The sequence below is a fragment of the Gossypium hirsutum genome, chromosome D09 (genome assembly GCF_007990345.1).
Source record: "Gossypium hirsutum isolate 1008001.06 chromosome D09, Gossypium_hirsutum_v2.1, whole genome shotgun sequence".
NCBI classification, from domain to species: Eukaryota; Viridiplantae; Streptophyta; class Magnoliopsida; order Malvales; family Malvaceae; genus Gossypium; species Gossypium hirsutum.
Genome location: NC_053445.1, coordinates 17,425,233 through 17,438,513, shown reverse-complemented (window position 1 = coordinate 17,438,513; position 13,281 = coordinate 17,425,233). Strand labels below are relative to the sequence as shown.

The 13,281-nt window shown below is 32.8% G+C and overlaps 1 protein-coding gene across 2 annotated transcripts; it reads right to left on the bottom strand.

Moving 5' to 3' along the window:
- Positions 1 to 350: 350 nt before the first annotated feature.
- On the bottom strand, positions 351 to 3,169 carry LOC107892069 (ADP-ribosylation factor-related protein 1). Of its 2 annotated transcripts, none has more exons than XM_016817040.2 (7): positions 3,043 to 3,169; positions 2,213 to 2,394; positions 1,918 to 2,058; positions 1,466 to 1,574; positions 1,273 to 1,334; positions 831 to 934; positions 351 to 630 (listed from the first exon to the last, which is right to left on the bottom strand). In XM_016817040.2, exons 2-7 carry the CDS (start codon positions 2,303 to 2,305, stop codon positions 528 to 530), a joined length of 612 nt encoding a protein of 203 aa, XP_016672529.1. In that variant the 5' UTR covers positions 2,306 to 2,394; positions 3,043 to 3,169; the 3' UTR covers positions 351 to 527. The 2 variants fall into 2 exon arrangements, with proteins under 2 accessions (XP_016672529.1, XP_016672530.1); XM_016817041.2 differs by having other exon boundaries at positions 2,213 to 2,356; positions 3,043 to 3,164.
- Positions 3,170 to 13,281: the final 10,112 nt, after the last annotated feature.

Genomic DNA, 13,281 nt, shown 5'->3' with positions numbered 1-13,281 from the left:
TACTGGTGCAAGAGATTTCTCCCCGTACGTGTGTGTATATATATAACAAATAAAACCAAACCCCTTTAAACACTAGCCCTATTAGGACAACATCCCTATCTTTTCACCACTCGAAGTTGTTAAGTTGGGAAAACAGAAAATCATGAAAACAAAACATAAACAGATAGCCTAATTAATTGATTTTTTTTTTTTTTGCATGACGGATGTCCTTGGTGCTTCCACGTTATGTAATTTTAAGTGCTCCTTTCAAAATGAATTCTTTCTCGTATAAAATCGTCATCTTTTACAATTAGTATAAATGAGAACTGAGATGCCATTTCCATGGTGACAACTTGAAGACATTATTAGTATTATCTGAATTTCACACAACTTTAATTATTTATAATAACAAAGCCATAGCTTACAAGTGGGAAAAATTGATTTAACTTTTAATCAATATAAAACCTAACGTGAACCCTGATTTATGCACAGAAGCTACAAAAAAAGGGTTGAAGCAGCTGTAACTCGGTTTCTTTCCCTCTAAAGCTCTAATTAGGACCAGTTATACCTGCACGAATTCTCAAAGTCTCGGTTCTCTTGCTTCTCTCCATTACCTCCACTGACCACTCAACACCTTCTTTAATCCCCATCCTGCGTGGAAAAACACTTAACAATTATTATCTTTGTAAACGTGAACTCGGTAGTTGTAATGGACATGCCTGGACAAGGCTCCATATAAAACTTGCAGTCAATAGACAATAACAATTATTGAATTTAACATTCCCTCTGCATCCAGGCAGAAAAATCAAGCTCGAACTTGATGGGGACAAGATTGTCATGAATAAACTTACCCATCAAAAGCAGAAGCCGCCTCAAACATGTAAACCCTTTCGTCCAACTTTTTAAGATCTAGGTATTGGGCAAGTTCTTCAGCTGATAAAGCTTCTGAGAGATCCTGCATTGAAGCACAACTGTTAAAACCATGATCACTGACCAAATTCATACAAGATGAAAGAAAAACATGAACAGTATTACTCATAAAAGATAAAGGCAAAACTGATAGAACAGTTACTAAGCTCAAGAGATTTTCATAAAGGTTGCCATGAAACTAAAAAATGCAACAGAAAAGACACGTAATGCAGCAATAAATAAGAACGATATAAGGAGAGATATAAGTTACGCAAACAAGGATGTCTCATAGATGCTTTAAACAAATGCGAGGGATTTTCATTGTCAATATTATATATAACCAGGATTTAGGGATTTGGGATTATCATTTAGGACTAACAGTACCTGCTTGTTTGCTAATATCAAGAGAGGGGCTCCCTGAAGATCTTCATGTCTAAGAACTTTTTCTGGATATGGAAAAGAAGGTAAGTAACTCAATATGTCATCATCACAAAACCTCACAATTTCAAAACTTTAGTCAATGCCTCGGCACTATAACAGTATAAGCCCTTATCATTAAGAATTATACAATACTTACCAAGTGCTGATTTTGAGTCCTCAAAACGTGAAGGGCAAGCAGCATCAATTACAAATATCACAGCATGTGCCTCTTCATAGTATTTCTCCCAAATTGAGCGCAGACCAGGCTGAGAAAGATAGGAAACAGATATATTTGTATCACATATGAAGCTTGCTTCGGATGTATGTTTTATGGACAAAAAAACATAAAGTCAAATGCCAAGGTTTTAGCATCAAACATTGCACTGCATATTGTCAGTTTATCTCCCCTATATACATTTCGATAACAGTGGACCAAAGGTGCCATGAGAAGTTCTTTTTAAAATACATTGCAGCTAAATTAGTTAAAAGACTGAAAGCTTTCAAAAATAAATATATTAAGTAGGATTCAAAAAGCATGAGGTGTACGTTCATGCAAATCACCATTGCAAGAAATTTAATCAATCGCGTTACTTTATGCACTCTACTTACCTGGCCTCCTAGGTCCCAGAACACGAATTTCGTATTTGAAACTTCAATCCGACCAATATTAAGTCCCACAGTTGGAACAATCCGATCAGGTGGTAGGCCTTCCAAGTTCAAGTATACTGATTTCAACTTCTCCAACAAAGTCTACCACAAATAGCACAAAAGATCAGTGCTGAAAGCCCGAAACCTTTAGCAAAGAGTTATATATGGATGAAGCCTACAACAATCATTAATCATCTTGCAGGCATAAATAGAAAATCAACTTTAAAACCCCGAGAAAGAAGTTGAAAGACATTACCGTTTTCCCAGCCTTATCAATTCCAAGAATGAGTACATGAAACTCTGTCTTACTAAAAAGGTACTTCCAAAGTCCATAAAAGAGAGAGAACATCGCTGTCTTGTTAACTCTTATCAATTATTTTGTTCCTTCTGATCTTCAACACTAAAAACAAATGTATCTTATTATCATAATTTACAGTCCTGGAAATAGAAGTGAGTCAACATTAAACAAGAAGAATTAGTTAAAAGATTAAAGAAATCGAATCAAAATACAAATAGCTCAGCCTAATCCAGTAATCTAAAGATTTTCAAAGTTCTAGCTTTCACCACTTGAGTTATTTCAGCAACAAATTTTACAATTTATGTTAATATTCAGCAAATTATCGGCAATAAAACAACAACTTTTGCTTCTTTTATTCAGATTTCCAGACTATTCAATCTAACTTCTCAAGATGCAACTGATATATTCAACATTCACTGTTCCCTTATATTAACATGCAAAATCTAATCACCAGTTCCTTCAAAACGAATTTACAAATTTAATTAGTAAGGAAATCAAAATGAAAATGGACAAGAACATGAATGAAATAGATCCGATTCAGCAGTAAGAAGATAGGTGAGATCTCATATCAAAGAACATAAACAAATCAACTACGAAGCATAAAAAACTAGAATAAAAGTAACAAACTAGCGAGATTAAGAAAAACAAAACAAAAATCTACGCAATGCAAGAACTGGCAGATCAAAAGTTGCTAAATATTTAGGTATTAAAAGGGAAAAAAATCAGTGCGAAAAAATTAGATCAAAACAAATAGCAATCGAAAGAAATATGAGAAAAAGAATCCTTACTTTTGATGGAAATTAATTGCAGGAATTGTGGGTTGGCTACTCCTGCTGTTGAAATATGAACCTTGCTTTTAATTTCCTTCCAACGAAAACCTCTATTGCCGGTTTATGCTTTCATTAGCTCCTCCCCACATCAACTTTCATATACCCGAATTACCCTTGAGCCACGTCAATGTACCCATCTCGCTTACGTGGCAAGATTTACGGGTATGATTAAATCTTTAGACTCTGAGCTCTAGTCATTGAGAGTTATTAAATTATTAATAAAATTAACTTTTAGAATTTTTTTAAATAATTATTGAATTATTTGAAAATTTTTATTTAAATTATTAAATTATTTAAAAATTTTATTTAAATTAATATGTTGTTATTTTAAAAAAATTTAGCTAGTAAACTTCAAATGATAATTCAACGATTATTATGATGAACCCATCAACGAATAAAAAACATATCATAAATATAATATAAATTAAATTATCTTTAATTAAAATTTATTAATATAAATTAAATCTGACATAATATAAATAATTATATAAAATATGAGTATTTGAATATTTGTGAAATAATTAATGGCCTGGAAACTTTGATTTGGGTAAAACAATTTGAATTTGGATTTGAGAATCCAAATCTTTTGTTTGGATAGTAAATAAAAAGTTGGATTTTAATTTGGAAAAATCTAAGTTTAATTAAATTTTGGATTTCAAAATTCAATTTAAAACTTGAAATTTTTAAAATCCAAGATTAATTAAAAAAATATAAGAATTTTTTATTCTCTTTTCTTTCACTTTTCTTTCAAAACTTAAATAATAAATAAATAATTTTACTTACAGTATATAATCAACGAAGCTCAAGGTTTTCAGCATTTGATTGCTAAGCAAATTGGTCAGATTACTTGTTCCCAATTCAACCAGTTTGATCGATACAATCAGTTCAATTGAATAAATTATTAAAAATAGATAATTAATTTGATTAAAAAATAATAAATAAATAATTTTACTTATAGTATATCATTAACGAAGCTCAAGGTTTTCAGAATTTGATTGGTAGGCAATTGGTCAAACCACTAGTTCCTAGTTCAACCAGTTTGATTGATACAATCGGTTCAATTGAATAAATTATTAAAAATAGATAAAATCAATTCAACCATCTGTTTGGTTAGTCCGACCAATTCAACCATCAATTTAATTGGTTCGATTGGTTCATCCGATTCACGAGTCAAAAAAATTGACATCTTATTTGTTAAACTAACTTTATTTGATAATATATTTTGATATAATAAATTAAAATGTTTTTAAATCAAAGTTAAAGTTGAACAAAATTGACAAAATTATAAATATAAATTTAAAATGATTTCAATTGAGTTAAACAATTTCAATCAAGCTAAAATTGTTTTAACTGACTTGTTTTAAAACAGTTTTAACTTGATTGAAAATGTTTAACTCAATTGAAATCATTTTAACTTGATTTTATACTTTTTGGCTTGGTATCGATAGTTTTCAAATTATCGATTCTCATTTTAAAGTTGATACCAAATTGACATTCTGTTTTCAATCAATTACAAAAAGTACCAATACCTTTTCAAAAAGTAATAATACCTTTTACCAGGTATCAATAAATTGTCTTTGGTATCGTTGTAAACTAACTTTAACAGTCACTGAATCAGACATTAAATGTTAATAATATCGATACTCGTAGAAAAAGTATCAATACCTTTTGTTGCAGATGAACTTAATGATCTAGTATTTTTATCCCCAAAGGCTCTATTAATTTTCACAACAACCCCAACAATTGGAAATGAATTAGAGGGTATAAATACCATCTTCTAAAGGTACTACAACAACAAGAGAGGCCATCAAGCTTAAAGATCAATCAAAACAACCTTAATGCTTAATTTTTTCATACTTTTCTTGTACACACTTGTGAGTTTTCATTGTTATTCTTTAGCTCAAATGTATTCTTGTTTATTTGTGCTTAATTGGAAAACATTCTAATATTGTAAGGATTATTTCTTTGTATCTCTTTGAGATGGTTGAATCTTAAGGTTTGGGTAGAAACCTTAAGGGAGTTCCAGTATTAAGATTTTGGGTACTATCTTAAGGGAGATTGTAAGGTTAAACATTATCCTCAAAGGTTGTCAAATTAGTGAATTTGAGAAAATACTTAGTTGTGGAAAGTTAAGGTAGTGGAGTAGGCAATTGGGGTTGAACCACTATAAATCGTATGTTCTTTGTTGAATATTTTTTCTCTGCTGCCACCATTTTCTTAAAAGCCAATCCACCTTCCCTTTTGGTGATTTCTGTTTGATTTTTTGAGCTAACATTATTTCAGATTGGTACCCCTCAACTGTTTCATAATCCAATTGGTCTGACCAGTTGGTTTAATCCCATTTTGAAAACATTGACAAAGCTTCATGCATTTAATTTAGTTTAATTTAATACAACATAAATATTTAAAATTTTCATTTATACCATAACTTCCACATAATTTAAAACCCTTGACTTTTAATTTATACTTAAATAAGTCCACTTATGCCAGTGTAATGGGTCTAACTAGCTGATCTGGTTCGGTTTTGAAAACAATGACGAAGCTTCGTGTTTTTAATTTATACCATAATTTCCACAATTTTAATTTATAAACCCCTAATTTTTAATTTATACCTAAGTAACTTCACATATTTAAGTACAAATCAATTATATGATTTTATTTAAGTGTAAATAAAGTATAAATGACTTGTATAAATAATACGAAAAAGTTGAAAGTCTTTTTAATATTTTAACCCAAAAAATTTATAAAAAATATAAAAATAGAAAGTTATATTTGTTGGCCACTGTATAATTAAAAAAAGAAGAAGAAAAATAACTCTTTGAAAGAATATATAAAAACAATATTTTATCTTAAATTGTTCATAACAAAATGGGAAAGGCATTTTTTCATTCAAAATTAAAGTTTTCAAAACTAAACTGGTGGTCGAACCGATTAGGCTATTGATTTGTTGGTCTTATCAATTTAATCGATTCGATCGGTTCAATTAGTTTGATTGGTACAATTGGTTTGATCGGTCCATTTGGTTCTATTAAATAAATTATAAATAAAAATAAAAATTTTAAAAATTGATTCAACCACCCAATCAACCAGCCCATACCAGTTCTTGAACCAATTGGTCTAATGCCTTTCTCCAAACCAATACTCTAACCAGTTTCTTGTCCAGTCCGATTCAAACAACAAAGTTCAAAATCCTCTAAAATAATTAAAGGGCAAACTACAAAAATAGTCTCATATCTTTCCTTAAGTTTACATTTTAATCATCAAAATTTTAATTCTTACAATTAGGTCATAAATGTTACCAATTGATAACATTTTGGTCACTTGCGTTTACTAACCGTTAAAAATGAGACAAAAATCACATGTGGGAAAGTTTTAACTGTTAAATCACTACGTGGATACCATGTATATATATTTTTATTGTGGGCCCCATAACTTGTTTCTTTTATTTATTTTTTTTCCCATTTATTCCGCTCTCTCCCGATTAAATTAGCCAAATATGCAAACTTTTTTAATTAGGGATTTATACCGTTTTTTTTCAAAAATTAAGAAAATAGGTCGTTTTTGGAGAGAGAAACGGAAAGCGCACCCAGTTAGTCGTGCTTCCCCCCCAATGGTCAATTCCAACATCTTGTGGAACGTTGGCCGAGCAACAATAAAAAAAATTTAAAGGGCCCCAACGGTAATAATTTTTCCTATAAATACCATCTTATTTTATTTTATTTTCACTCACATCCTATTCTCTAAAATCTCTCAACTCTCTCAAATTTCTCCAGCTCTCGTCCTAAATTTTTTGATACTCTCGTTTAAAAATATTAGTTTTTTAATTATTTCATATTTTATTTGTTCGGATTGGATTTTCACGAATGGCAACCTCTCTGATTCGTTTCGACAACAAGCATAGATCCGCCGCTAAAGCGATAATCGTAAGACAAAATTTTAAATTTTTTTATTTTCAATTATGTTAAATTTTTAGTTTTTTTTTTATTTTTTTAAATAATTTAAAATAATTTTTTTGTCATTATAAATAGGCAAATGATCGTGTTTTGGAAGGGTTTATACATAATTTTGCCACGCCTCCGATCGCCAAAATTCGTGGTTACTTGCAAGAGGTGGGGTTATTGCATACGCCTCGTATGCCTAGGGGCTAGAAACTTGAGCCTTCACTCATCAACATGTTGGTGGAAAGATGGAGGCCTAAGACACACACTTTTAATCTTCCACGCGACAAGTGTACAATCACACTCTGGGAAGTAGAGTTACAACTCAGTCTGTCGGTGGATGGGCTAGTCGTCACGAGGTTAGCAGTCATACCTGGTAAAGAGGACCTTTGCCTGACATATTTGGGGAAGGTTTCGAACAATTTTCAAGGTGGCTGGATATCGATGAAGTGGTTGGAGACCAATTAATAAATCTCAAAATTTGGTGCACGTAAGGTGGCTACTACACCTAGTGGATTTCAAAGAATGCGGACGACTGAGTTAGGGATCGGCCGTGTTGACCAGGTTGTACCGGAAGATGTGTTGGGTGACGGAGCTGGATAAGTGTCAATTAGTGGTTGCCTGCTTCTACTACAGTCGTGGGCCTGGTGGCGACTACTGTTTCTACGTCCCCGAGTGAACCACCCATACATGTTCCTGTTGATGACAAGATAAAATTCATTTATTAATAAATACGAAGTTTGTATAGTAAATATTTTTATTTATTATATGTTTGAACTAACATATCGCTTGTACAGGTGGAACCATGGGCCAAGTTACATGGGACTACTCGAGCAGCTCAAAGATATTAGGTTGTTGTTAAATCAATACTTGGAAGCTTATGTTAGTTACTTATTCTTTCAAACATATAATAATTACGCAATAATTTGTAAAATAAATTTCGTACATAACATAATTTACAATTATGCACTTTAGTTTGAATGGATGTCGTACGCCGCCACTGATATCATATTTTTCATCTCGCCGAAATTATTTCCCACGTTGACAGTGTATGCGATGGTGGAAATGCACAAGTTGAATCGGGTGATGCGATAGTTTGGGCGAAGGCAACAAATTCCACCACCACCACGAGACATGGAAGAGTTGCACAAGGTGAACTTGCAAGGGAAGAACGATGAGGTTGGGCGAGAGGTCACAAGGACTACACCGACACTTGAGAGTATATGATGAAATTCTTACCCATCCGAGAACCATTTTTCTCATCGGACACGACTGCCTATTTTGGAGTCCATGTTGTGGTTTAGAGTCACCGAAAAACCATATCTACTATCAATGGAGACGAGGAGTAGGCAACTTCATTAGAAAAGGAAACAATAACCGCCTTAGCAACATAGGGCCAGGCGCGGTCACACGATGAGTTCATCATCGGCTCCAACTAAACAAGTGTCGCTTACGTCTATGCAATATCCCAGTCAGTTCACTCCACTTATTCCTATTCATTTCACTAGCCCCATGTTTTTTCACAAGCATTGCACTATGCACCACCACATGTTCCTGGTCATCTATTCTCGTAGGTACATATTTTGGGGTACAGACGTCCGCCGCATTCTACCCCCTATGTTGGTTTTGATGCCATTGCAAATGCTGAGCCAGATGCCGATGCATGTACATTCACTGATGTTGCCACCGATTTAGTCATCGATGCCAATTTTGATACCCAATTTAATGTCGACGTATACGGGTTTTGCAATACTATACCCTTACACGCCGATAGTGTCACAAACACTCACTGCATCATTGTTCTATCGAGGTAGGTCATCGATGCAACCATCTTCTACTAGCTTGGAGGATACACGATGGGGGGTTAGGACGACACTGCATTCAAGAACGGAGGAAACTGATGGAGACGAAGACAAAGACAAACATGATGACAAAAATAAAGCCGATGGTAGAGACAAATATGAAGATGATGACTGTAACAGCATGATTTTTAGTGGTGTCAGAAACGGTGGTTCGAGACCACCAAATCTGACGATTAAGCTTGTAAATTTTATTATTTAGTATTTACGAGTTAAATGTGATTTTAGAAAATTTTTTAATTAGTAATTTGTATTTTATAAGGATTTATTAGGTTAAGTGGTTTAGAAAATAAGGTATCGAGACCTCGATTTAATAAATCGAGCTGTAAATATTTTTATAAATACTTACAAAGTGTCATTAAGGTAGTATTAAAGTCTTGTTAGAAAATTTTAACATTTTGATAGTTAATTAATTAAAAATGACTAAATTGAAAGAGGTGCAAAACTTGCTAATTAACGAAATAAGAGATTAAATGGCCTGAATAGTAAATAAGGGAAGACTTAAAGGACAAATACGCCAAATTAATATAGCTGAGGCGGCATAAGGAAGAAAATAATAATAAAATAAAGCCATTAATGGCAAAATGGTAAATTTTGTGAAATTAAAAATATCAAATTGAAAATCTAAAGGTTTCTAGGAAATTCTTCTTCAATTCTCAGCCAAAAGCAGCCATAGAAGAGCTCCTTAAGATGGTTTTCCATATTTTTACTTTAAGTGAGTTCAATTCTTGCTTATTTCTTGTAATTTTTGTGTTTTAAAGACTTTTACAATTTGGTCCAACTAACTATTTCATTAGTTTTTTATTTTATTGGAAATATTGAAAGTTACCATTGATGAATACTGGATTTTTTTTATTAAATAACATGGATTTAGAGCTTTGATTTTATTGTACGATAATTTTATAAAGTGATTTTTATAGATATTAATTTTAGGACTAAATTGTGAAAAGACTAAAAATTAAGGTTTAGTATTAAATTTCTATTTATCAATGGTTGTATGATAGACTAGAATATTTAGATAAATTGTCAATTCAGAAGAATTATTTCATTTGATAGACTAATTAATAAGGGACTAAATTGTAAAAGTTGTTAAAGTTGAGGTAATTGTGTAAATTCAAAAAATTGAGGGGTTTAATTGTGAAGTAGATTGGAACTGAAATATATGCTAATGAATGAGTAATTTTATATTTTAGATCAAGAGCCCGCAGATACTCGTGAAAAAGGGAAATTAGTATAATAGACCCTAAACTTCTACAAATCTTACAATTTAACTCAGGTAAGTTCGTATGATTAAACTTTAATAATTATATTGAATTGATGAATGATATTATGTATTTAGCATATTGTTGAAAAATGAAATATTATTAAATTATAAATTTGAAGTGAATATACGGTTTAAATAGAACGCGGGATTGAGTACAATTGTTGTGTGGCGAAAGACAACAAAGGAGGAATTGATGGCCAATTACCCAAGTAAACCGAGGTTCAGCATTTGTTGCGAATTTTCGTGTTTACTTTCAGTTTAGCTCTTATGAGCTTCTATTCAACTCAAATGAGTTTTCGTCTAGCTCTTTTGAGCTTCTGTTTAACCCTTATGGGTTTCCGTTCAGCTCTTATTAGCTTCCATTCAACCCTTATGGGTTTCTGTTTAGCAGTTATGTGCTTCTGTTTAGCGTTCAAGCTTCTGAAAATGATGTACTCAAATCCGTAAGTTGTTCTCTGATTTGGTAAGATTTGGTAAGTGACTTATATAATTGGAATTGGGAGACTTATAGTTATTATTGATATTGGTCTGAAATAAGCATATTCATCTATTAAAGTTGTGGTTGTCAGGGAATTTACATTGAATGAATTTATTTAATTGATGGGTTATAGTAGGTTCGATAAGATTTATGTTTAACCTATCGAACTTACTAAGTTTCATTAAGTTTACTTGTGTTGTTTAATGTCCTTGTAGATTAACGTGACATCGAGAGATCGGATTAACACATCAAGTCATACTATCAAACTCATCCCGGTAGTTTTTGAAACGTATACTGTGGTTTATATGGCATGTATAGGGTTAGTATGGATTTGATTAAAGCTTGGTTTATATAAATGCTAGTAGTGAAGTTAGGAGTGAAGCCTGAACAATCTTTTAGGGGGCCGAATGAAATTTTAATTTTTTATAGTCTATATATTTATAATTTTTAAAGGATTAAATCAAATTTTTATAATTTTAGCGGGCCAAAGTACAATTTTAACTTTACTAATTTAAAATTTTTAAAAGAATTTAAGGGATTAAATAACAATTTTACATTTTAATGGGGGGCGGGGCCCAGCCAGCCCCCCTCTAGATTCGCCACTAAGTGAAGTTTTATTTAAATAATCAACTTATATCTATATATATATGTTGGTTTTGAAATGAATAAGATTAAAATGTGGATGTGAATGATATTTGCTTGCATGTATGTAATTAGTAGTAAATTTTAGTAAATTAATGAGATGGAGAAAATAGGTAAGTTAAGGTATTTTAGTACATCTAATGTTATGTTATCCTTAAAACATGATTTTGATTTGTTTTGATTGTTTGTTTTGGATGTATTGATGTATCAAAATGTTGTGTTAGGTTGATATAAAAATGGGTGAGAAATGTGGCCTTAAAATGACCTATTTTCGTCCACACGGGCAGAAACACGGCCTAACACATGGGCGTGTGTCTCAGTCATGTGTGACACACGACCTAACACATGGGCGTGTGGTATGGCTGTGTGTCCATTGCATCTTTAAAATTGAAAAACAGAATGCCCAGGTTTTTGCACACAACCTAGCACACGAGCGTGTGGCTTAGCCATGTGACTCTTGCACCTTAAGTTCACAAATTAATATGCTCACACGACCTAGCACATGGGAATATGGCTTGGTCGTATGACCCAAGTTAGAGAGTTACATGGGCATGGGCACAGGCTGGGACACGACCGTGTGCCTCACATTGAATGTCCACATGGCCTAAGACGCGGGCGTGTCTCTTGGCTGTGTGAGCCACATGGGCGTGTGTCCCTTGCACCTAAGGAAAATTTTAAAATTTTGGGAAACATTCTCTGAGTTTCCGGTTTAGTCCTGATTCATTTGTAACATAAATTTTAGGTCTCGAGAGCTCATATAAGGGATAATTTGAGTAATTATGATTAGTTTCTGATATATATGTTAAATGATATGAAATGTTCATAATTGATCAGAAAATTTCGGTAATGCTCTGTAACCCTTTCTGGCGATGGATAAGGGTTAGGGATTTTACATTTAGTGGTATCAGAGCTTCGATTTAGTCGAGTCTCAGAATAAATGTAGAATGTAAAATATCTAGAAATACATGCCATATAAATCTGCGATAGTGTGATGTGTACGATTTGATCTAACCTTTGTTTTCTTATAGATTGTAAAGATGTCAGACGGGTCAGAACGTGCTAACAATGATGAAGTTAATAGTAGATCACTAACTTCAGAACATGGGACGAATAGTAATGTCTCGATCCTTGCGGCTCAAAAACAAGAACTTAAAAACATGTTCTTTGGATATATGAACCAATGATTTAGTGAGTTCATGCAGGGAAGAAATTCGACTCAACAACCTCCTCCTCCTACTGTATCACCTGTAGTGCCACCGGTTGCACCTGTACCTCCTCTAGTGATTGAATCTAGTAAACGTACTTCGATTGAGAAACTCAGAAAGTGTAGGGCCAAAAAATTTCGGGGTAGGTCAGATGATGATCCAGTCAAAGTTGAATATTGGCTTCAAAATATAGTAAGAGTTTTTGAAGAAATGGCTTGCTCCCCTGATGATTATTTGAGATGTGTTGTTTCACTACTGAAAGAGAAAGTATATAATTGGTGGTCGACCATAGTGGCTGTTGTGCCAAAGGAGAAAATTTTATGGGAATTCTTCCAGAGTGAATTTAAAAAGAAATATGTTGGCAAAAGGTATCTAGGTAAGAAAAAGAGGGAATTCCTTGAGTTGCGTTAAAGGAACAGATTAGTAGCTAAGTATGAAAGGGAATTTGTATACCTTAGTAATTATGCTCGGGAAATTGTGCTAACTGAAGAAGAAATGTGAAAAGTGCAACAAGATAGGTGGAATCGATAATCTTACAAAATAGGTTCTTCTAAATCTTTTTTAGCATTACCAGCGAAAAACTATAGAGATAATTTCAATCGAGCCACCTCAATGCCTGGACGTTCAAATTCAAACAAGATGATTCAACAAGATTTCGGGGTATCTACTAGACCCACTGTTAGTGTGGGAAGTGTGCAGAATGCTCTAAGCCTAAATACAAATATTGTGAGAAATATCATCCTAGTGAGTGTAGAAGCAAAGTGGGGGCTTGTTACAAATATGGAGAAACTCATCATTTTATCCGAAATTG